The 22,374-nt window shown below is 39.8% G+C and overlaps 2 protein-coding genes across 4 annotated transcripts in view; one reads left to right on the top strand and one right to left on the bottom strand.

Annotated features, from left to right (window-relative positions):
• The window catches only part of LOC137105333 (inhibitory synaptic factor 2A), a 90,707-nt gene extending 81,631 nt beyond the window's left edge, over positions 1 to 9,076 (bottom strand). Inside the window, exon 1 of one of the 2 annotated variants that reach the window (XM_067487368.1) lies at positions 7,329 to 9,076. The gene's annotated coding sequence lies outside the window, so the exon portion shown is untranslated. The remainder of the gene's footprint in view (positions 1 to 7,328) is intronic. The other variant, XM_067487367.1, reaches the window with a different exon arrangement.
• dock1 (dedicator of cytokinesis 1) overlaps positions 1 to 22,374 on the top strand; it is a 165,908-nt gene that overhangs the window by 90,684 nt on the left and 52,850 nt on the right. For both annotated transcript variants that reach the window (XM_067487363.1, XM_067487364.1), the window contains exons 28-29: positions 18,531 to 18,632; positions 20,431 to 20,525. In XM_067487363.1, coding sequence (XP_067343464.1) covers positions 18,531 to 18,632; positions 20,431 to 20,525 — 197 coding nt within the window. The remainder of the gene's footprint in view (positions 1 to 18,530; positions 18,633 to 20,430; positions 20,526 to 22,374) is intronic.

Below are 22,374 nucleotides of genomic sequence, written 5' to 3'. Positions count from 1 at the left end.
TTTTGAGCATATTTATGGGGAAATGTGTACTCTTTTATCTCTTTTATTTTTTTAATTTTCTTAATTAACTGAGCCTAGGGAAAATACTGAAATGTGGGCACCATACCTGCAAACAGACAAACCTTTGTCTGAGAACTGTACAACAACCCCCTAAGGAGAAACAATCCAAGCAGAGCTAATGAATTATCTCTACCCACTACCACAGGTATTGTAGGGACATCAAAACTCTGTAGCTTGCCTCTGAGGCCCTGACAGAAATATAATTCTCCTTTAACATGCTGATTTACAATAAGCAAACATGCATCACAATTAGCCTTCTTAGCTTATCTGCCATGACTGCTCTATGTCACAGGGAATGTGTTCCTATCTCAAACTTTTCTGGTCAACTACCTGGGAGCTATAGAATTGACATTTACTTAGTATTTTCCATCACATTATTGCTTTTACACAGTATTATTAAATTGTTGCACGCTGTGTCTCCGCCTGATCTCAGATCACTCATCTATAAACAAACAGCAAAGATCCCTTTATAAGACCATTTTGCCACATACTGTTATCATCATGTTGCGATAAGTTGGTCATTGTTTGGCAAAAGATGCTCTGGCAATCTGCCTGCTATTGATAAAATCTCTGCACCTCAGTACTATTTTATTTTTGTCTTATCCCGTGACACAATGTGATGTACTGTATGTATAATACTACACAGCATGTGAAAAGTGGACAAATTAAAACATATTAATATACAACAAATTAAAATACAGTTGTTTAATAAAGAATCTGCCCCAGTTAGTGCCATTATGCAAGAGCCATACTATGTAGTTATTAGTGTTACCACAAAGAACATAATATATAATCACTTAATGAGTCTTGACCCCTTTGCAGTTTGGTTGACTGAACTGCAAATGCTAAAGGACTTGCAACAACATAAAGGGGAAGAATCTGTAAATAGCAGAATACAATACATTAATTTTCCAGTGATTACCCTGGGTGTGATGCATTAAAAGTATTTTAGTTTAAGGGAATTTGGTTCTTTTTCCACTCCTTCTAGTGTCTGTTTGACCATGTGCTATTTATTCCTAGATTATTATCTATTCCCCAGCATGGCTGTGCTCTCCTGCTCCATCACCGTCAGTTGTCTTCTCATGTGTGTTCAGAGGATGATGTTTAGAATAAGGGATTAAACTGTTACACAACACCCTCTCTCCAGTTGAGGTCAGTGAATACTTATACATTATAAGCAAGGCCCAAATTAAACATTATATTCACAATGTGGAAAATTATCTGGCTACAGTTCAACATGACATCCTGTTGTAAACCATCCAGTAGTGAAACATAATTAAGGTTTGTAAACACAATTTTATTTTTTTTTACATGACACTCTACTCTCAGTTTTCGAAACATTCTCCACAATACATACAGTTTCATGGTATTGTATCATGTCCTCATTTAAATCTGATCCCTTTTGACATGTGACCGCTGTAGGCTGAATGATGTGTTCCTGGCTCTACATATCTGATTTTTTTTACCCTTTGGGCTCGGACCCCGGCGACCACAGCAGCACTTTAGTATCTCACTTCCGGCTGGAACACCACCTCCTGGCCTTTTGCATAAACAGCATGACTCATCACGCAAGACTGTGACAACGGACCCTTTTTAGGGTGGCCCTGATCCTTTTTTTTTTTTCTTTTTTTTTTTTTTTAGTCTAGGGGCAAGTAAGTGAAGTGCACTGACCCACTATTTTCTATCCAGTAGGACAGAGCAAATACAAACCTCACAGGGTCATGTGCGCATGGCAAAACACATCAGACATGTTCGCATCTGACCTTGTTTAAGCAGCACAGCTGTCATACTGGCAGTAAGGGTCATTATTTGGGCTATTTCTATGGACACAAGTTAATTTTGTTCAGAGTAAGAGCCTGTTGAGCACAGCTGGTTTTAGGGAAGATTTTCTCTGCTAATTCAGCCATTCTTTAAAGCTTTGGAGTGCTGCAAGGACAATCCAGATTACTGCAGTAATGCAATTCATTATTCTTTAATGGAAATGGTCTTTTTGCTCAGGGCACATGCTCAGTTAATGCAATGCTTGTTGAATTTAAAAATGGGTCCCCTTTACTTGGGTTATTTTGAACTTCAAGTGAGTCAGCACTTTTATGTGTTTATTTTTTGAATGGCGGTTGCCTAATTGAACTTTTGTTTCCTATGGGAAAAATCTTAAAAGGTGGAAATTTAGTGTCCTGACACAAACCAGGGATGAGATGTTTACCATAACTTTGAGCATGACTAATTTTGTTTTATCACTTCTGCTCCACCAAAGGGAAAATTCATTAATAGTATGCATCACTAAACCGGTGAATTGATTAAACCCTGGAAATATGGTTATACATGTCAATTAGCAACAGCAGCCTAAACAAGCTTTTCGTGTTTCATTCAGCTTTTCAAGTTGCCTCTTACTTTTACATTACTTTGATATTTTCCCACTTTATGCTCGTTGTACTCTTTGTTTTAGCTTTCTGATTGGCAACAAATGGTACATGAGTAAAGTGTTTAGTAAGAGATTAATATTGTTAAAGCCTTTCCTTGTCATATGTCACATACCTTTGTGCACTTTGGATTTGGAGATATTTTCTTAGTTCCAAATAACAGAAATCTTAATGCTACAAAATGCTTTTATACCCCACGATGTCTCAACTGTTTATAAAATTAAAAAACATAAAAAAAGATGAAGTAGACTTAAAGTGTGCTTCATGATCAACAGAAAAGTTCCTACTGTCCTATCACGGCAGTTTTACATTATTACTGCTCAACATCGTCTTAAATGCTTCTTGGACACGTGGGTGATGCAGCATCATCACAGTTATAGAAGTTTCTAACCACTGTGTAATGCAGCCTTATCTGCTCCTGTGTTGTTTTCCTCTTTTCTGTCCTCTGTCAGCTTCTACTTGTAATTATCTGGAGCTTACTAGTGTTTTGAAAAATCTTTTGATCTGTCTCTTAAGAGCACACTGATTATGCAGTAAAGGATATTCAAGCTTATAGCTTATTTTAGATTGTGTTCTAAGGTCATTTGGCAGTGTGGGTTTATGGTTGAGTTTTTATTTTCGATCTGTCTTTGCTGTCAAGCTCGGGTGCACCTATGCTCTCGGGGTGTGATGTGAGGGTATATATAGCCAAATGATTGACTGTACAGTTCAGCGTGGAGGGATAACAGCAGTACAGTGCATTAGGCCAACACCAAACGCAGCAAATCCTTTTGTCAGTTAATGGCAGCCTAATGCTGTAAGATGGAATGACACTGGAAATCACAGGATTTTAAGGGATTGTCTTTCTAGTAATTGTTGCTCAGTCATCATGGACTACTGCTCTGTTGCTAAGCACCACTTTATAGATTTTGCTCACAGTCACCATGTATTATTGCCAAAATGGCAAAATAACACCATGAACATGCTATTTGAGTGCACAATGAAATTTTCTAATTACATACACAAGCATTGGGCAACATGTTTTAGACAGTTGCACTTTAATCCAAGGTACAATCACATAATAATCCAGGTTAAATGTTAATACTCATGTATTTATGCAGCCACATGTTGAAATACTAAAAATGTGCATAGTTTCAGTAAGTGCTATCATAGTTGTAAAAAATATTTACTAAAATATACAACACTGTTTCTAGATTCGGATTTGCTGTAAAGCCACGTAATGTTTAAAAGATTCATTCAATAAAAGCATTTTGCATATTTCAAATTTCTAAACTTGCTTACAGATGTGTACTTTATACAGCCTCAAAGCGTAGAATGTGTGCTGAACACTTCCCCACCTCAAATGTTTATGAAGCTAAAAGTTACTATCATGAAACAACAACAATATACAGTGTGTAACTCTGCTGCTTTTTTCATGGGGCATTTTATGATCCTTGGACTGCAGCCTACAAATATTAACCTTATTGTTTTAACTCACTTAGTTCTCACTGAATGTGACTTTATTTTCTTTACTTGCTATAGTTAGTTGGCTTTATGTGATTTGGATGCACTTTATGTGGGTTCTAAAGAGCTTGATGAATTCACAGGAAGCCTGCAATTCATATGTCAGAAACATAAAATCATAGTTTCAAACCGGCCTTAACAAAGGTTATTTGCTACAAAGGGTATCTGCCTCAGAGTCATCATTCGGAGACAATCAGAATGCATCAGACCACTTTGTCCCTTTCTCTGCCCTTTTTGTCTTTTTAGAGAACATTCCATTTCTGTTATACTTCATATTGGTTTTTTTTTCTCTCATCCACCTCGACTTTGTTACTTACGACTTTGTTACTTATTGTACCTTTCTGGTTGCTATCCCTCTCTCTTTATCTCGAGACACCCTGATTTTTCAAATCTGATAGGTAACTAAAGAATACCCCCTGCTTCTATCAGATTCCCCCCCCCCCCCACTCTTCCCTATGACAGAGACAAGAAAAAAAAACACAACCACACACAGAACAGGTGGAATGGAAGAGAAAAGGACTAGAATTCACAGGTAAATGGTGATAGAATTTAGTGTTCTCACTGTGCTTGGATTGAGCAGAATTGAATGTCAGTAAAATAGAGATATAGATGAAAAGAAAAGATGAAGAAATGGAGAAGGATCCATGAACAGGAATGAAGAGGGTTAGATTGCAAAGCCCTCCTGTCTTGTCGGTAAGATATACCATTTTTTCCCCTGCTCAACTGAATGTCATGGCAGCAATATAATGGAGAGAGAGGATTTCTAAAGCCATTTTACAATGATCAAAAAGAGTGTTATTTCCGGATTTTCTGTTTATAACAAAAGTCCTTGCACAGTGTGCTGGACTCTTCACACACCATTGACATGTCAAGGTCCCTTTGCACTCTGCTCTTCACCTGTTGACTTCAGTGGTCACAATGTTGTTTACAAGAATTATAAGCCACAAGTCATTAGTCAGTCCACGTAAACATATGACACTCCTGATAATAAATTGGTAACGATGACATTTCTCACTGTGTTAGTTAAAGAAAGAATAAACAGAAGAACTCTAAATTAATTAATTAGTTAATTGCAGCCCTACATGTGATGATTCGACATAGATGCACACACTCTACTTGTTGCCTGCCCTAAAGAGAACTCACAACTTCTGTTCTTCTCCCTCCGGACCTGTGGGAGCCCCAGATGACTTGGACCCCTACTGCAAAGCAGTGGGGAACACACGCTTTACACACACACACACCAGTGCACACTGGTAATAACACTCAAGTGGGATCAGGTGCTCAGTCTGTTCTTCTGTATGCAACAGATGTACAAGTCACCAGCACACATGCTCACACCTTTTCCTCTTGAAGAGGCCCCACGTGATTCACCTGAACGGCGTGGTGTTGTTGTGGCACTCCCAGGGGGAAAAAAATCTGACTCCTAATGAATAATCCTATTAGCACATGAAAGCCAACATCTGGCCGGTTCCAAAAGCAGTCATTCTTTTATAGGAGAGCAATTTGTTTTCTGGATGAATGAGTACCCCTCCCAGCGAGCGGGGCCATGGCAGGGGAACACACTTCACAGCTCGTTTAGAAACCCTGCAGTGGTGAGGGGACTCCATCCCAACCTCACACTATCAGCCATATCTGCTTGGTTAGAGGAGACAGGTGTCTTGCAGAAGGGAAAAAAAAGTTCCTAAAATCTGCAGTGTGAACAGGCCAACTCCATAGCATTACTCCCTGCCATTACTCTTGGTTGTGTGCACAACATCTCTGCACATCAAAGCTTTGTTGCAGGTTTGTTCCACCTCTCCACCTTCCTGTACGTCGCATTGTGAGTGAGGAGGCGTGCGCACACAGATTCCTTATGTGTGTATATGAGGCAGAACAGCCAGTCTTCTCTCTGTCTAAAGCATTACTTAAAGTGCGGACTGATGTCACTGATTACTAAAATTAAAAATTACCTTTGAAGTGTTGGGCCATCATGCCCATCACTCCCAGACCACCATGCCCAGCTCTCAGAAGAAGAAGCAAAAGGGTTAAAGGAAGACAGGCAGCGACGGATGAAGGGGAACATGTCATTTTTTTTCTTGAGCGACAGCCTACTTTTTCTGTACCCTGCAATTCTGTATAATTAGATTTACATTATATAAACAAGGCTGTGACAGCAGGTATTTACTATTTGTGCCACTCTTGAGTGTTCGCACATAATACCCTTCATTTGTGGGGAAAAAAAACACCAATTCAATATCCTGCCTTCTCTTGCTTTATTATTTCTCACAAAGAGATGTCTTTTCCCCTGTTCTATATCTCTTTCTCTTCCTTTATCTATCTTCATCTGCTTCCCTCAGCTCTCTTCTCTGTGTCTTTGAAAAGTGAAATAGAGCAGAGGGGAGATTGTATCATAGCGGTGATGGGAGATACGCTTGAGGAAGAGACAGAGAGTGATGGCAAGAGGTTTGTGGGGATCAGTGGGCCTGACATGCATTTTGTGTGGCAACTGAAGGACAGTCGACATGTGAGGGTGCCAGGCAGCCCCTCTCTCTCTTTCTCTCTCTCTCTCACACACACACACTCACATCTGCACACATACAGATTATTGGACCATGGGTGTGTGTAAGGAGATGGTCCATTAATCTAGATTAGTCTTTAGTTGAGGTCCTTCACCACGACCATCCAACTGCCTGGTGTCCAGCTCTCATTACCAATTTCTCTGTGCAACCTACTGTACCTTGAGAACACGGTCGCCACCACGCATGGGGTAACCATTTCATGCAACAATTACGCAGGTTTTCTTTTGGTTAAGATATCCATGTGTTTTTTACGCTCAGTCAGCTGCAAAACTGAGAGGAAATGCAGCATCATGCAAGCACTGTTTCGGAAGTCAGGTTAAATCTGAATCAAAATCCTCTCAAACACTGAAAGACTGACCTGCCGGATTTCATACATGTCAGCTAGCAGTGACAGCGAGGGTTTTCCCTTATATTTATCTCAGATAGAACATTTTTTACATTTAAAGTTTTCTAAACTGACCAAATCATCTCTTAAAGTCAGCGCAAGCACATTCCACAACGGCTGCCTGAAATCTGCCTTAACCATTTAATTCCAGCAGAGGCAACTAAGCATATAATCAATCTGAGATTTACCTCCTTTCATCTGCCACACATATTTGATATTTGATCAGCTGACTAAAAGAAAAAACCTTCACCGAAACCATTCCCTATGGCTTATTCCAGGCTCAGTCCCACAGAGCGAGCAGATTCCTCAGATTTGGTTATTTGAACAGACTTCCCCCCCCTTGCATTTGCAGACTGAGAGGTGAAATAGAGGAGAGGACAAGAGCAGAGAGGAGCGACTCACCTCAGACTAAGAATTACTGATGAAAAGGATGCGATAGCCTAGATCCCCGGTTGTGCCCATGCATGCCCGTTTCCTTAGTGGATTAGTGGCGAGCTGGAAGAAGAGGCTAATGCCATGGCAGAAGTTAAGAGGACGGACACGCAGCGGCACGCAGGCGGAGCTGCAGCGGCAGTAGTTAGAGTAGTTGTTGCACATCGGCGTTCTCTGATCCAGTGGTGTGAAGCTCCTCTAAGCCCCAGTCAGAGTCCACACACCCCCTTCGGTTCTTCCCCTCTCCACCCGCTCTCCTCTGTTCCTCTGTCTCCGCACGCTGTCGGCAGGGGCTCTCACTCACTCACACATGCATACACACACTCACACACACGCACACTGTAGTTGAACTCCGGACGCCTCAGCGACAGAGCCCACGCAGGCAGAATATCCCCATCCTGCCGCCGCAGTTCTCCTCTTTGGCTTTCTCCTCTTTTCTGCGTGTGTTCATCTGACTGTGTGCGCGCGTGTGTGTGAGTAGAGAGAAAAAGAGAGCGAGGGCGAGAGAGAGTGAGATTAGGCGAAAAGGGGAGGGAGCACGAGAGAAAGCGAGCAGAGGGAGGAGGAAAGGTTGCAGTGGGGAAAGTCTAAGTCTAGTTTTAACTACATCTGGCAGGTACATATATCATTCTTTATCTCATCATCAGTTAGAGCAGTTTTATTGGTGACTTCACTTCCATGGAGACCATATGCACTTCACATCTTACTTTACTTCTTTTATCAGGAACAGAAGAATTACATTTAAAATAGCTGTTTTCAGAGTGTACTTCTCCTCGCAGCTCTGCAGCCAGGTGTCCAGGTGTTTGTCTTGAAAAAGAGAAAACCTTCAGTTTTTATCAGTGCTAAAATTTTGATTAGAAGTCCATTCACCTTCTATCATCTCATTTCTGAGTCCTAACTGCTCTTTTTTTGTGTGTGAAGAAGAAACATTGTGCTTGTCTCTTACAAGCTTGTTTGACCAACATCCCCCCAGCTTTTTTATCCGTCTGTCTCGGGTTAATTAATAGTTACCAGTGTTTGTGCAGGATAATGCTTGTTTTTCTTCTGGGAATGTGCTTTTTACTCTTTCTCCACATAGACTTAATTGGATTTGTGGCATGTTCTTGTAGAGGTAGAGGGAAAATAACACAGCAGGTGAAACCTTGCTCATGCAAAAGAGAATGTCTGCCTGGATGTTTTCAGAGCCGTAGTTCACCCTCATTCTCTCACAGGGAAACCCCTAGTTCTGCTTTAAGCCTCAGGTACCATGGTAATGAGCTGCAGCTCTCCAGACAGCAGCTGCTGCTACTGTGTGTGGCAGTGCATGTGAACTTCTTCATATGTTTTATGTTTACCAGCAAGACAGCAGATGAGCAATGCACAGCTGTCCATAACACATGCAATAAAAACCGAGAACATTACTCACTGTTCAGCACCTTATGAAGTAAATATTTATCCTGGTTATTTGGTGTTTGTGTAAATCAGGATCCAATACCTAAGAGCGAATGGATGCTTAAGTGGCATTATATATGAAAATGTGGGGAAAAAATAGTACATATAAACATTGAAATCTTGTAATAAAATCATCTTCAGTATTGGCCATTTTTATAGTCACTGGTAGTAAGAGCAGTATTCTTCCAACAACAAGATCTTTAGTGACTCTTAAGTTCTCCTCTTTTCTTATTTTTACATGTTGGATATGAAAATGTTGTTTCACAGTAGTCTTATTTCCCTGTAGATACCATTCTTTAAGATTTTTTTGTCTCATCATTTTTTTTAATACTGGATTTGTTTGTCATTGAAATCTCATCACAGTAAATGTTTTTTTTTTTTTTTTCTGTTTTTGCAAGGGCTTGTTATGGATTTTGTAGTTTGGCAATTTTTACCCGGTATTAAATGATTTTTATGGCCTGAAATCGCTGAACTCTGAATGGGAAGTTAAAACCTCCGTAGCAAGCGTGACAATCAATAAAACCGTTTTAAGCCATTTAGATATGATGGAACGTTTTCCGTTAACTACATCTAACTAACTATGTCAGTTTTATTGGGCAATAAAATTTGTAATGATTTGGTATGTTTGTGTAAATATTTTATAGGCAAAATTTCAGTTTCATTTTTTTTTCAACTACAATAGTCAGCCTTTAAATTAAGAGACCACCACTGAGACTATTTAAGATTTTATAATTTAAACCTTTCTTTTGAATTGTTTTTTGCAGCACATGTTGTACAGACACACAGTATGAAAATTGAGAGATGATTTAAACAATATATCAAGACATAGTAATGAGACATTTAAAAAATACCAAATATATCCTAAATTTATACTGCATTCTAATTACATAGAAGTATTTATGAAATGAGTATCTGGATAATATCTTTTGATTTGCTGTATAAACACATTCTGGTACCTAAACAGTAAACAAATATATCTCCATTTCTTGCGATGTATTGCTGGAAGCAACGGACCAACAAACAGATGTGTTAAACAGATGTTTACCCCAATATGCCATTGTGCATCTATAAAATAAATTTTTTTTTTTTTAAACTGTAGATCTTCTATGACTCGTATCTGTTGAGCACCGCCAGAAGAAGTAGAAGGAAAGCAAATAAGAAGTTTAGGTTGTTTTTGTTTTTTTTGTATCCAGATGCTGTAAACTTCTATGTCAATGTACTGTCAAAAACAACACCAAAAACTATGTCTGCAGGAAGAGTTTTAGCTTTGTGCTAAGTACACAGTTCAGTCGCAGTCAGCAGGACAGCTGATCCAGCTGTAGCTGAAAGTGCCAAAAATGTTTTAGGAAGCAAAAGAGGAGACGTGACTGAATTACAGCTCAGGCTCAGGTTCCCTTCACTTGAAACCTGTTTTAAGGTGAACAACATTTTGTTATTCTTTGTTCATCCCCTCGCCTTAGCTCACTTCTCTACAGTGTGACATAGAATACTGCCTCTTTCTGACTGACTGACTACACCTCCAAGGTGCTGAACACTGCACTCACACTCCCAACACAGACTGACTTCTTGCTTTGGAGTGGCAATAACATATCTACTTCACAGCCTGGTTATTGCCCTGCCAGGCAAACGACGAGCTATGGGCTGGAGAAAGCTGAATAATGCTTGGAAAGGTTTGACCTTGGAGCATCGCGTTGCTTGGAATGTGGTATACATTTGGGGTTAATGGCATTTATTTAATGCATAGATCACCTCTGAAAGGTGGTATCTATTGCATGTGTGGTTGGGATGGACTGTGCTCAGCAATCTGCTTGTGTAAGCAGACTGTTTCTCAGATAGATAAACCAGTGGCAGTGGACACATCACTGAAATCACTGTCCTCCTCTCTTATTGATTTAATTACCTTGAAGCCAAGACCTCAGGGAACTCTTTCTGATGTCCTTGTCCCCTGCATGTATGGTAGTGCTGTGTTCAAAGAAAGAGCCAGTCAGTTCCTGCTGTCGCTGCCGAACCTGTTGGGATTGTAAATTGCTTTGTTTCGTTTTGTTTTTGTAAATTTAGATGTGAGTACATCCTTTGTTCTGTTTATGACGACTCTGCAAATTTGTTAGGTTTCCATCATATTGTATTTACATTGCATGTGTGCACAGTCACAAATCTGTCACTATTAAAAAAACAAACAAAAAACAATAGAAATGTAAAGTACAGTTCCTACTGATTTGACTGCACACTACTCTGCCTCACACTGCTCTTTTCAGCTTAAACGCTGTCTCACCATCTAGAATGTATTAGCATAACCTAATGGCAATATTGGGCAGCAGTATAATTTATTTGTGATTCTGTATAGAATCTTAAAAGGATTCCATGCAAACTTTTGTAACAGTGGTTCATTTGGTGTTTAAACCTTTGATGACTACAGTACATACATGTTCTGAGTTTCTGCTGTCCTTATTGCATAAAATAAAATTAACTTTGATAAGGATTTCATGCACACGGCAGTGTTCTGAAGGTTATGACCGTTTTTTAAATCTGATTTTGAATTAGTTCCTAGCCAATGCGCAGCACTATAGACTATATAAACTTCTTTTTGTCTTATGTTTTAATTTTAGTTTCCCTTGATGTAAAATTCTTTGTGGCAATAATGTTTAGAATGAAAAAAATACTGATCCTGTGGCTTCATACATTAGCCTAATGGATGATGCCTTATAACTTAAAGTGCAACTTTAATTTTAGGAGCCTCGTCAACACTCACCTACAAATCCAGTCTGTCCTCAAATATCCTGAGTGCATTCATCCACGTAGAGTACATTAGAGTGAGTGTCATATATGTATGGAAGAAAATTACTAGATGGGGAAGAGAGCTGTCACTTTATTGTAGCTTAGATCTTTCTGCAATCGAGAGGAGAGAAAGTGAAAGTTGCGGGTGTGTGTTTGTGTGTATTTCAGCTGACAGGCTAATATGTGTCTGCTGTGCAGCAGCAGCAGCACTGCCCCAGCAAGTGAGAAGCAAAGCAGAAAATGTGCCTAGTAGATACGTCGGTGACAGTCTGTCCCCATCTGCTGCAGTATTTTTGGTCCTTTTGTCAAACGCGCATAAAAAACAGGCTCAGACTCTTTCTCCCCCCGAAAAAATGGCCTAAAGTGTGATATGGGTTAAAACCTTTAAACTTTAGTCCTTTTCCCAAAAATATTAGAAATGGTCTTAGTTTGTGGCACTGTCACAGGCCTACAGACCATCCGGTTCTAATTCAAAGCGTAGACCATCTCCAACCAAAATACCTAAAAAGCTTGTTTTGACCTTTAGTAACAAACAGCGTAGGCTGTCTGGACATCATGTTATAGCTTTAAGACAAGACAACGCATTATTGACATACACTATCCTCCTCATGCTCCAGTTCAACCACGCAATCTGTCACACTGACCGGCCAGTGGTCAGTTACATCTATTTCTTTTCCAGTGAATAATGTGTGGTTGGCTTTGGACACACAGGGGTTTTGTTTTGTAAGAGAGTGGCCTTGGTTCAATAGGGTTCCCTGTATGAATTAAGATGTCCGTTCAAGGAAGTATAAAGGTTTGATGTATTAGAGTGTAAAAGTGCTTCTTCAAGCTTGTCTATGTTGGATGCTGTATGAAAATGGCATAACAGGTCACTTTCATGGCTGGCTGCCCAGGTTTCTGTGGTTATTATTTATCCTTATGTATTTTGAAGAGTTGATATGCGTGTCATAATGCATTATAGCAAAGGCTGCTGAAAATGAAAATGAGGTGTGAATGGCTTGCAACAGGTCCTCCACCCGTTTCCATTGGCTGACCTGCCTGCCTGCCACGCTGTTAGAGCCAAGTGAGCTCGCTGTTGAATCCCGCAGCAGTGGCCAAGTACCTTGCAAGTGTCCGCTCTGCCTCCCTTTGACAAGCCAGTGTGAAAAGTGCTTAAGTACTGCTGCCTTTCCAGCCGCTCTGTTCTTCATCTGCGCTGTTTGACTGTGATAGTGGTGTGTAGAGATAAACGAGGTGGACAGATGGATTTATCCCCGTGGTACCGAAGCAAAAAGCTACATTACACTGAACGTGATTTTAGAATAATTGTTGCCAGTCTCCATCCTAGGATTATGCCATATGATAAATATTGTCTGTAATTCCTCCCCATGATTAAAACAAATCGACACATCAGGCCACGCTCACTCCTTTCAAAGACTTAATTCTGCAAACTGTTTTAATAAATATGAGGTTTTTAGTCAAGCAATACTGTGTACTTACATCATTAATAAACTGACAATCAACTAGTTGTATGAGTAAGTTGTGTTAAGGGAAGTAATACATAAATTAAAGTATATAATATTCATTGTGTAACAAAACAGCAGAAGAGGCTCCTGTGACATTTTTATATATTTTATAATTTTTTTTCTATGTTTTATTCTGGTGCTTTTTTTTTTGTTTGTTTGTTTCTTTCAGGGGCTATTGATAGTTGGCTCTGAAAATCATCTTTGTGGAAAGTTTTTCAATCCCTGCTCCAAATATGCTTTCACTGAGTGAGGCGGCAAATTGAAGAGAATACAAATAAAGTGCTTATTGAATGCTGTTGGTAGCCAGCAAAACCCACCATCATATGCTCAGTCCTTCCTTCCTTCGCATGCAGTGTTCTTTTTTTTTTTTGGGTATTATGGCTTAGCAAGCAGATCATTTATATTTGCATGGGAGTATCTTTGTTCCTTTTAGATTAAATGGTGTAGTGCCCATGTGAGATCTTCTGTGTGCTTGTGTAATTTCTGTTGTAATGAGCCAGCAAATTCATATGGCGTCAGGCCTAAAGGTAATTGAGAGAAAGAGGGAATGGTTTTGGTCCCTGTTGGTCATCACCCCCCTTCCTCATCATTCTCTCTGCTCCTGTGTCAATTTTGTCTCCTCTTGAGATGGTTTAAGGCTCAGTCTACGTCTCTCCGGGGTCCACTGTGCCATTTCCCCACTGGCTTAATTAAAGCCTTTAAACAATGCTCTGTTTATGGGGCAACCCTTTACTACTAGAACAAACATCAATTTTTGCTTCTGCGCTGTCGGGCCCTAAAGTGAGATGAATTATCAGAAACATTCAAGCTAGAGTGCGGCATATGATGGATCTAGCTCAGCTCTCTAATCACAGCTTTTTCATTTCCGCTAAGATTCTGCCTCATTTGCTCTCAAGTACAAGATTGATATGGAGGCAGGGATTTGGAAATCTGCAGCTCCTAGATACTGTGAGATATATAAATATATCTATCTAGATAGATGGATAGATATCAATTGTAAAGTCTCCGTTTATTGTTGTTTAGCTTGAGAAACTGTTTCAATACATAAATACTTGACATTAGTGAAAGACTTGTGAAAGACCATTTAATTATTGACTTTTATAAGCATCTTGAGATCAATTAATCTTTCCCTTCAGGTGTTTGATTATCTCCAATGGCAATGTAGGGATCGTGTTTGTAGGCCTGTCTCTGGAGGTCCAATAGGATCTTGGCTTGGTCATTCAAGCTAAGATCCTATTGGACCTCCAGAGAAAGGCGGACAAACTGGTAGTGGCTAACCAACCGACAAACATAGGAAGAAGAGCGTAGTTATAGATTTGACCATTGCAAGTGATGGCAACATCAGGAACAAGGAACATGACTAACTTGACGAATACCAAGGGCTGAAAAGAAAGAGTTAGAAAAGATGTGGTAGGTGAAGGCAATGCCGGCCCCCCTGCAATCCGAAGGCTGGGGAATGTAATATAATTTTTTTTGTGCCTTTTGTTTATTTTTTTTCCCTTTTTTTAAGGGCCACATCTCTCGGCAGCTCCTCAGGGCCCTCCACCATTCACATTAAAATCAGAATTGATAGGCCGACATGTGACTAATGACAGAGGGACTTCTTTTATTTTTTTTCCCCGAACCCTTTTATCCAGGTCGTCTTTATATCATTTCTTATCATCCTTTCTGTTGCTTAAAAAAAAAAAAAAAAAAAGAGTTGCCATGGTAACAGTACCGGGTTCATGCCAGCGATAAAAGTGGACAGATAAGGCATAAGAGGACAGTCTGGCATTTTGAAAGCTTTGTTCGTTCCAAACAGTGCTGGCCACTCTGAGAGACCTGTGGAGTCAGCTGTATGACAGCTCAGGCTACCCCACCACCGAACTTAGACTTATATCCTAGTGCTGGAGACCTCAGAGGAGAAGACCTGAACTTTTCTATTTGCTGTCATGGCCCTCATCTCTATTTTCCTCTGTGAGTTAACAGCTGGTGTGGCATGTGTTCTTGTTATGCATTTAGATCTTAATTGCTGCACAGTGAAGGGTCGGGAGTTTTCGGGGAGAGAATCCCCCTGTATCTACTATTCTGACACCACATGCAGCTGGGAATATGAGAGCTAGATCCCTCACCTGTATTTAATTTGCCGTCTTGATTTTTGTGCCTCTAGCAGCAATTACATTTGTTTGGAATTCAGAGATTCGTTTATGAGCAACAGATTAGAGGAATAAAATCAAAAGTAACACTGATGTACATGTGCTTGTGCTGTTGGCATTCTTGATTGAACATGGGAGTGAGCTTAAGGGGCTTATGCTACTGTATGCAGGGCTGGAGCCTTGTGACAAGTCCCATATTGAAGGCTTACAGCATGTAATGTTTGCTCTGAAGACTCTTTATCTTGGGGATTCGTTCAAAGCTGAAGAGATAGGAAGAATGAACGAGTGTGGGATACCCTTCAGCTGATGTAGCCTCTCTAGTCTGCTTGGTTAGGGGAGATGCTGCAGCAGGCGCCACTGACTTCTAAAGACTGCTGCCTGCTTTGAAGCACTCACTCCTTTCATTAAGAGAGCGACTGCCCAATGTGAGAGGAATTGCTGCTGCAGCAGCATGTGCCCATCTCTCATGCCAATTGCATTTGGGCATTTTTGAAATTTCAATGAAGAAAGAGCTTTATATCCTCAAACAAGACTTCCATAATAATGTAGGAGAACCCTTAGCTTTTACTTAGGTTATCAATATGCTTGTGATTAGGAAACTGCTTCCTTTGTTCTTCGGTTACTAATGTATGAAGTTATTACAACTTTGAAAAAAAGTATAAAAAAATCTCTTTACACACTTTTTCTACACACTTGTCTTTTTGGTACTTTCTAACCCGGGTTTGACTGAATTTGTTCTCTATCTGTAATGCGGAGGAACTGAGGCTAACTGAGGCTTACAAGCCCTCACAGATGAAAGCGTCTTGCTCTCTATGCCTTGGAAAAACATTTCCATATTAATATAACATGAGTCACACTGGTTTCTGTGAAGCATTACAGAAAAAGGAAGTGAGGTCATCAGCTCATTGTACCATAAGAAAGAAAGCAAAACATTCCTGAATAATAAATGTTTGCGTTAGTGATTGTTTTGGTATCTTTTGCGTGAACATCACACGAATGTGACAAAATAATAAAACTGTGATATATAAATACGTTTTCCAGTGTTATGGATAATTCATGATTTTGATTAGTCTACATGAACTCACTTAAAAATTGTGTTGCCCTGTGAACAGAGTCCTATGTGAAGCACTGACAAAAGAAAGACATCACTAGAAATGATGTTATCCTTTTACATATTTTAATTATCGTAACATCCCTGAACATCTGCTAACAGGTGGCTAACAGGTGGCTAAAACAGTAACTGAAGTTCCCTATATGGTAAAATAATAAATTATAATAATAAAATTGTTTGAATGTTTTGTGAAGCCCACGGACAAAGACGTGAGAAGAAGAGGTGGTAGAATATCTGTCGTTTCATCATCTTCATCGTCTTCAGCTGCTGCTGCCATTAGTCCAACTTGTTCACCGCTGAATCTCATGCTTGTGCAGATGTCTCCAAGGAAACACCTGATGGCTTCTGTTACTGTCTTAACTCCACCACCAAAATGCTGCCGCTGGCATTTGAGTGACAGGAGAGAGAGCAATAATCTCCATTTGATTTTTCACATCATTTAAAAACAAGAATTTGGTGGCTGGAAATCAGAGTACACCCTGGACAGGTCTCTAGGACTGACTTAGAAAAATAGACATGCATTCATGCTCATTTGTACAATTTATGAATTGGTAGCTAAAAAAAAAACTAACTGCAAGACACACAGGATCAAACTAAAGTACAGGTAGTTACCCAGAGGACACCTATGCAAGGAAGTACATGCAAACGCATGACTTTCCTCTAGCTGTGAGGCTGGAGTGCTAACAACATTGCCACTGTGCTGCCCTGCTATAAAATCAGAAATAATTATAATTAACCTTTATTTAAAATCAAGAACAATAACCACAAGCAAATCAGAAAAAAGGAAGAAAAATAACTAGAAAGAGGACTCAGGTGGAGTAAGAGTGTGTGAGTGTTCAGCATCGTTTCTGCCTGGCTGTGTTTTGGTGGGTCAGGACTAATTATAGCTCAAGGAGAGGTTCTCGAGTGAAACATAATGCGTGAGGATTAACTACCATGAAGCAGCTGAGTTATATTCACTGCATGAGGGCTACACTGAAAGAGTCCTCACTTCCCTGACGTAGGTCCTGTCCAGGTTAAAGTAACAACCTGGGCTTTTTTCAGGCAACTGTTATGTCACAGGATGCTACATTTTTTTTTTTTTTTTTAAGGGAAAAGGGTTAGTGTTATTAACCCAAGGCTGAAAATACATGTTGTAAAAGCTCAAATTCCTTCTATTTTGAAGATGACATGAATAAACTTTTATCTACACTTGCTGTTAACTGACGATTGAAACCACTTAAAAACATGTCTTTAGGTGTCAACTTGGAAAATCTTCCATTTGGTCTTTTTTTTTTCTTGCCTTTGACAATCATGTTTTCATAGGTCTTTGCTTTTGTTAGCTCTAGTTAAGGATTCATGCTGTGAGTCATGGAAAAGCTCAGACTCAATCCAGCAATATAATGTTTACTTCAGTAGTTTTTGATGTGAAGATAGACAGCCGCCTTTTAATGTGTCTGCATGTTATTGTTTATCAGACCTTAGACTTATTAATCTGGATGTGCTTTGGTGCATGCTGTGACAAGGCAGTTTTAATTGCTTTCTCTTATCTTTGGTGCGTTTTCAGAGATCTGTTAGTTGAGGTAAAAATGTGTGGGAGAAGCAATGAAGGTATTCAAAGAATAATGCCAGGTACTCTGAGTCTTCAAAAGTTGTTAATCAAAAGTCTGTAACTTATTATTTATAGTCTTGTGTAAGTTTTTCACACAATTTGTCAACCTTCAAACTTAAAAACTTCACTCAATCACACTATGGGTCAAGAGGGACCCCTCCAAATTACGACAGTAGATTTTCAGTTCCTTTCCCAGTTCATTTTGTCCATTATGTCTCTGCCTTTTCCCGTACACGTCACTGCCTCGACACTTGACTGGCAGCTGCAGCCTCCCTTCGCCCAGGCTACCACATGCCTTCTCACATCTACCATCAGCAGCGCATGTACACTGTGCTAACCAGACCCAGGACGGCACACTGTGAAGTAAAGACAATGCTTTAGGGACCTCACAGGCATCACAATCAGTGGTGACAATGAGCTGGGGAGTGGAGGGCCGCAGGTTAATAAGATCAGCCACTGAGTAAGGGGCCTACCTTATCAAACGTAGGAGGTCATGCCTGCTTTAATACTCCAATCAACTTGGCTTGTCAGTATCCATCAAAATCACAAACGCAGAGTAATTCTGTCTTCTGCCTTCAATTTGAACTTGATTGTGTATTGAAGCTACTTGTTTGTCTTCTCCAGGGGAGCTTTGTGGCCTCCATGACTGGCATACTGAGGCAGATGGACGACTATCATTACGCACATCTGATCAACACCTTTGGCAAGATAAGGAGTGATGTGGTGGTGAGTACAGCTTATCAGCGTGTCTCCGTGTCTTCTAGATGGAATAAGTCAGGCTACATTATCATGTATCAACTTTAAAATGCACTTTCTGAGTTCAGTCTCATTTCGCTCTGTCTTTTCTAAAAATCAGAAGGTAGATTAGATCTGTTAGAAAAAATGCTTTTCATCCACAATAAAGAAAAAGAAATTGAATTTCTGTTAGTTCTTGCTCTTGGGTTGTTTTATGTACTGCGTGGTGTTGGTGATAGTAACTCCTGAGGGAAGCAGATCACTTGTTGAGTTGTGGAGGAGGAATGTATCTCAGTGACAATATGGAATTCAGCTCTGAATAATTCCTTGCTCAAAGCAGCATTTCTCCATTATCTGTTGCCAGATTTTCATTATGTTACTCTAATCAGAGAAATGTTTGTGTTTACTGATTTTTGAACCTTAAATGAAGGAGAAGCATCTGACTTACTTTGTATTGCAACAGTGGTAACTTTATTAACAAAAACTAGAATTAAAAATGCTGCATTTTTCATCAATGAATAAAAATGAAATGATAATGTGAAATCAAATGGAAAGGGAAAAAAAAACATCTTTACTCAAAGTTTTATTCACCCATCTGCAGCATCTGGAGAATTAAGCTGCAGCTCCCCATCAGTGAAGTTTTCTCCACAGCCTAAAATAGTTCTGGTTTTAAATTTGATTTAGCCACTTGGTCTGTTGTAGCATGTTAATAAGACGTTTCTTACATAAACAACTGAGGCATGTATCTCACAATAGACTACATCTGTAACAACGATGGAACGTAGTAAATGTCCCCAATTCTTAGAATCTGTTTCATTGCTACGTCTTTTTGTTTACAGCCGTTCAGTCTGAAAAGCAGTATTTATGTGTCTACATGTATTTTCTCAGTAATTATTATTTAAAATACATTTTTCAGGACCACAAATAGCAAACTGACCTTCAGGGCTTCACACAGGGCTAGTTTCAGGCAGATAAGCAGTCACTATGATGAAGGTGGATCTTTCGCAAGATAAACTGTTGCTGAAACTGGCATGGGCCATATTCACATTTCAGAATTGGCTGTAGCCCAAAGGAATTTGTTGTTTTGCAGTTTTCTCCCCAAACACACCACCGCAAAGCACAAGGCCTCATCCAGGAGTCGACATGTACAGCCAGAAATAGATAAACATGCATATTTATGTTGGAGGTATTGAACTGGGACAGACGTAAGACATAAGAGAGCTGTTGTGAGAGTGAAAGTAGAATAAACTTACATTTCTAGATGGATTCAATCAAGAACTCCAAAGAAAAGCTAAATTCAAAAAGATGTAACATACACTTCTGTCCATAGAGTATAAATTATTTTTGAGAATTTAGGAGAAGAAAAGATGCTACTGTTACTGTAGTTACCATAAGATGGGAGAATTAGAATCTGTGTTGCTACAGAGAAGGTAGAGCTAAGCATCTGTTAGCTGTATCACTGAACCTAGTTATCAAGTTGTCATGTTATGCTTTAGTGGCTCATAATTATATGCCGCCTTATGTGCAGATCCTGTGTCCTGTGAGAAGTAAACTGGTTGTAATCTCATTGTACTACATGTGAGTATTAAGAGCATGCTGGATTGTTGGTCTCAAGTGCCACCTGCAAAGGGGAAACACACCAGTTGCCTTGACCCTAAAAACTAATCTAAAAGCTGCTTCTGCCTGAAAGCCACAAACTGAAGCAGTTCATTTCAGATTGCTCTTATCTTAGAAGTGGGAAGAATAACAGTTCATCAGTTCATTTGGAATACATTCTCTCTTCTTGCAGGATTTCCTCATGGAAACATTTATCATGTTTAAAGATCTCATTGGGAAAAACGTCTACCCCTCAGACTGGATCATAATGAACATGATGCAAAATAAGTAAGTACCAAACTGCTGGACACGTGTGCACACAAACTCACATAAACCACACTGCCTTAAACTCCCTACACTGTTGTTGCTAAGGAACAGCAGTCAGAAGTGGGTAAGGGTATTTTCTAATGTTTTTTTCTCCATGCAAATATCGGCACAAGGCCTCAGCAGTGTAGCAATCAGATGAGCAGTCAGCGCAGCCACAGACAATCACATGAATTATAGATGCTTGGCTGTATGCTCCCTGCTAATCTCCAAACTTAGTCCCAGCATCTCTTTACTTTGTTGCTTATTGTGCTGCTGTTGCCTTCTGTTTTATTAATGTGAACATTGCCTAATTCAGTTTCTTTTGAAAATATAAAAAGGGGTGAAATGCGTTTTGCTGTTTAGGAGTTTAGTGAAGCTGTTCTCTTTTTTTGCAATTGTCAGAAGAAGTTAGAGCTGGAAAAGTATTTAAAGGCTTTTTTTTTTTTTGGTTTAGTTTTTTCTGATTTGTGTTTTTTTTACGGCCATTTGTGTCTTTTTAGAAGAGACAAGTACCTGGAGTGTTATAGTGCACCATTACATTATGGCAAAGCAGTAGCTGATCCAGTCACCTTTGTAACAACTCAATAAGAACCAGCATCCATGCTGTATATTATTAAAAAATATATATTGGATCTATTTTGCCCAGTGGCTAAAGATCCATGGTCACTGTGAAATTTATGATATAATGAATTGTCATATTGGTATTCCATTGGTTTATTACTCCTGTAATGTAATCCTATAATTACTCCAGTAGCCACAGGCTCATTTGGAGTTTCAGGTGCTATGCAAGTAGCAGCTACTCAAGCTGCTAGCTTCAAGCTAAGATGATCAGGCTACAGAGCTGCTAAGCTCCCTCCACACCACCAGGTGATCTCCCCCCCAACCCAATTTCCAAATGTGTAGTCTCTAACCTCAAGTTCAATTGACAGCAATTGTGGCAGTTTATCAGATTTCACACAGTTCCCTCTGGAGGCTCAATTGGCTTTATACAACCTTTCTTCACATATGCAGTAGTACCCACTAGGGCCTGTAAACATATTTTGTTGTGTAAAATCAAATTTAATGGAACATGCATCAGACAAAACACAATCAAGAACAACAAAATTGGAGAAACAAGGATTTTCACCTACCAGGGTACATGGGGCTGTGTCTGTTGGAGCACAGCTTCAAAATGGTCATTTTACAGCAGGTGCAGAGCTTACAAATGCAGCCTCTAGTTGACTCTGAGCAGTTTGACTCCCTGCCAGCTCTTTCCAAAATCATTCCAGCATCATCACTAGCAGGCATACCTGACTAGAAATTGCAATGCTCAGTACTGGTTCTATTGCTTTCATCAGCTCATTTGATACACACTATCCCCCCAAAGCATCAGCAGCCACCTGGGTCACTGTGCACACGACACCGGTTGTGTCTAAATCACATCTGTTCACGCTGTACATCGAGCTGCATGTCAGGGAAAGAAGCAAGCAGTCCTGGCCCTCCTAAGCCACACAGACTGTACCTGCACCGGACAACACGCGTGTTTAAACACTCGATACCCACTTTTTTACTTGCAGACTGGAGGCCAACGTGTCATCCCTAACAATCTCCTCCAGTTGAACCTATTGTCTATTTGCCTTGTTCGTGACAGACGAGGGATTAATTCTGCATTCTAGTCAGTGCACTCAGCCACTTGCTGGAGTTAAATCTTTGTTCAGATCAATGAGAAATAAGCCTGTCAAAGTCTGACTCACTGCACAGTCTTTACACTTGCGCCTGTTTCCATACTGCATGTGTTTGCTTTGCTACTTATTAGCGAAACTCTTTTTGTCTATTGGTTTTTCGTCATCTA

Source organism: Channa argus, chromosome 20 (genome assembly GCF_033026475.1).
Source record: "Channa argus isolate prfri chromosome 20, Channa argus male v1.0, whole genome shotgun sequence".
Taxonomy (NCBI): domain Eukaryota; kingdom Metazoa; phylum Chordata; class Actinopteri; order Anabantiformes; family Channidae; genus Channa; species Channa argus.
This window is presented reverse-complemented; position numbering and strand designations above follow the sequence as displayed.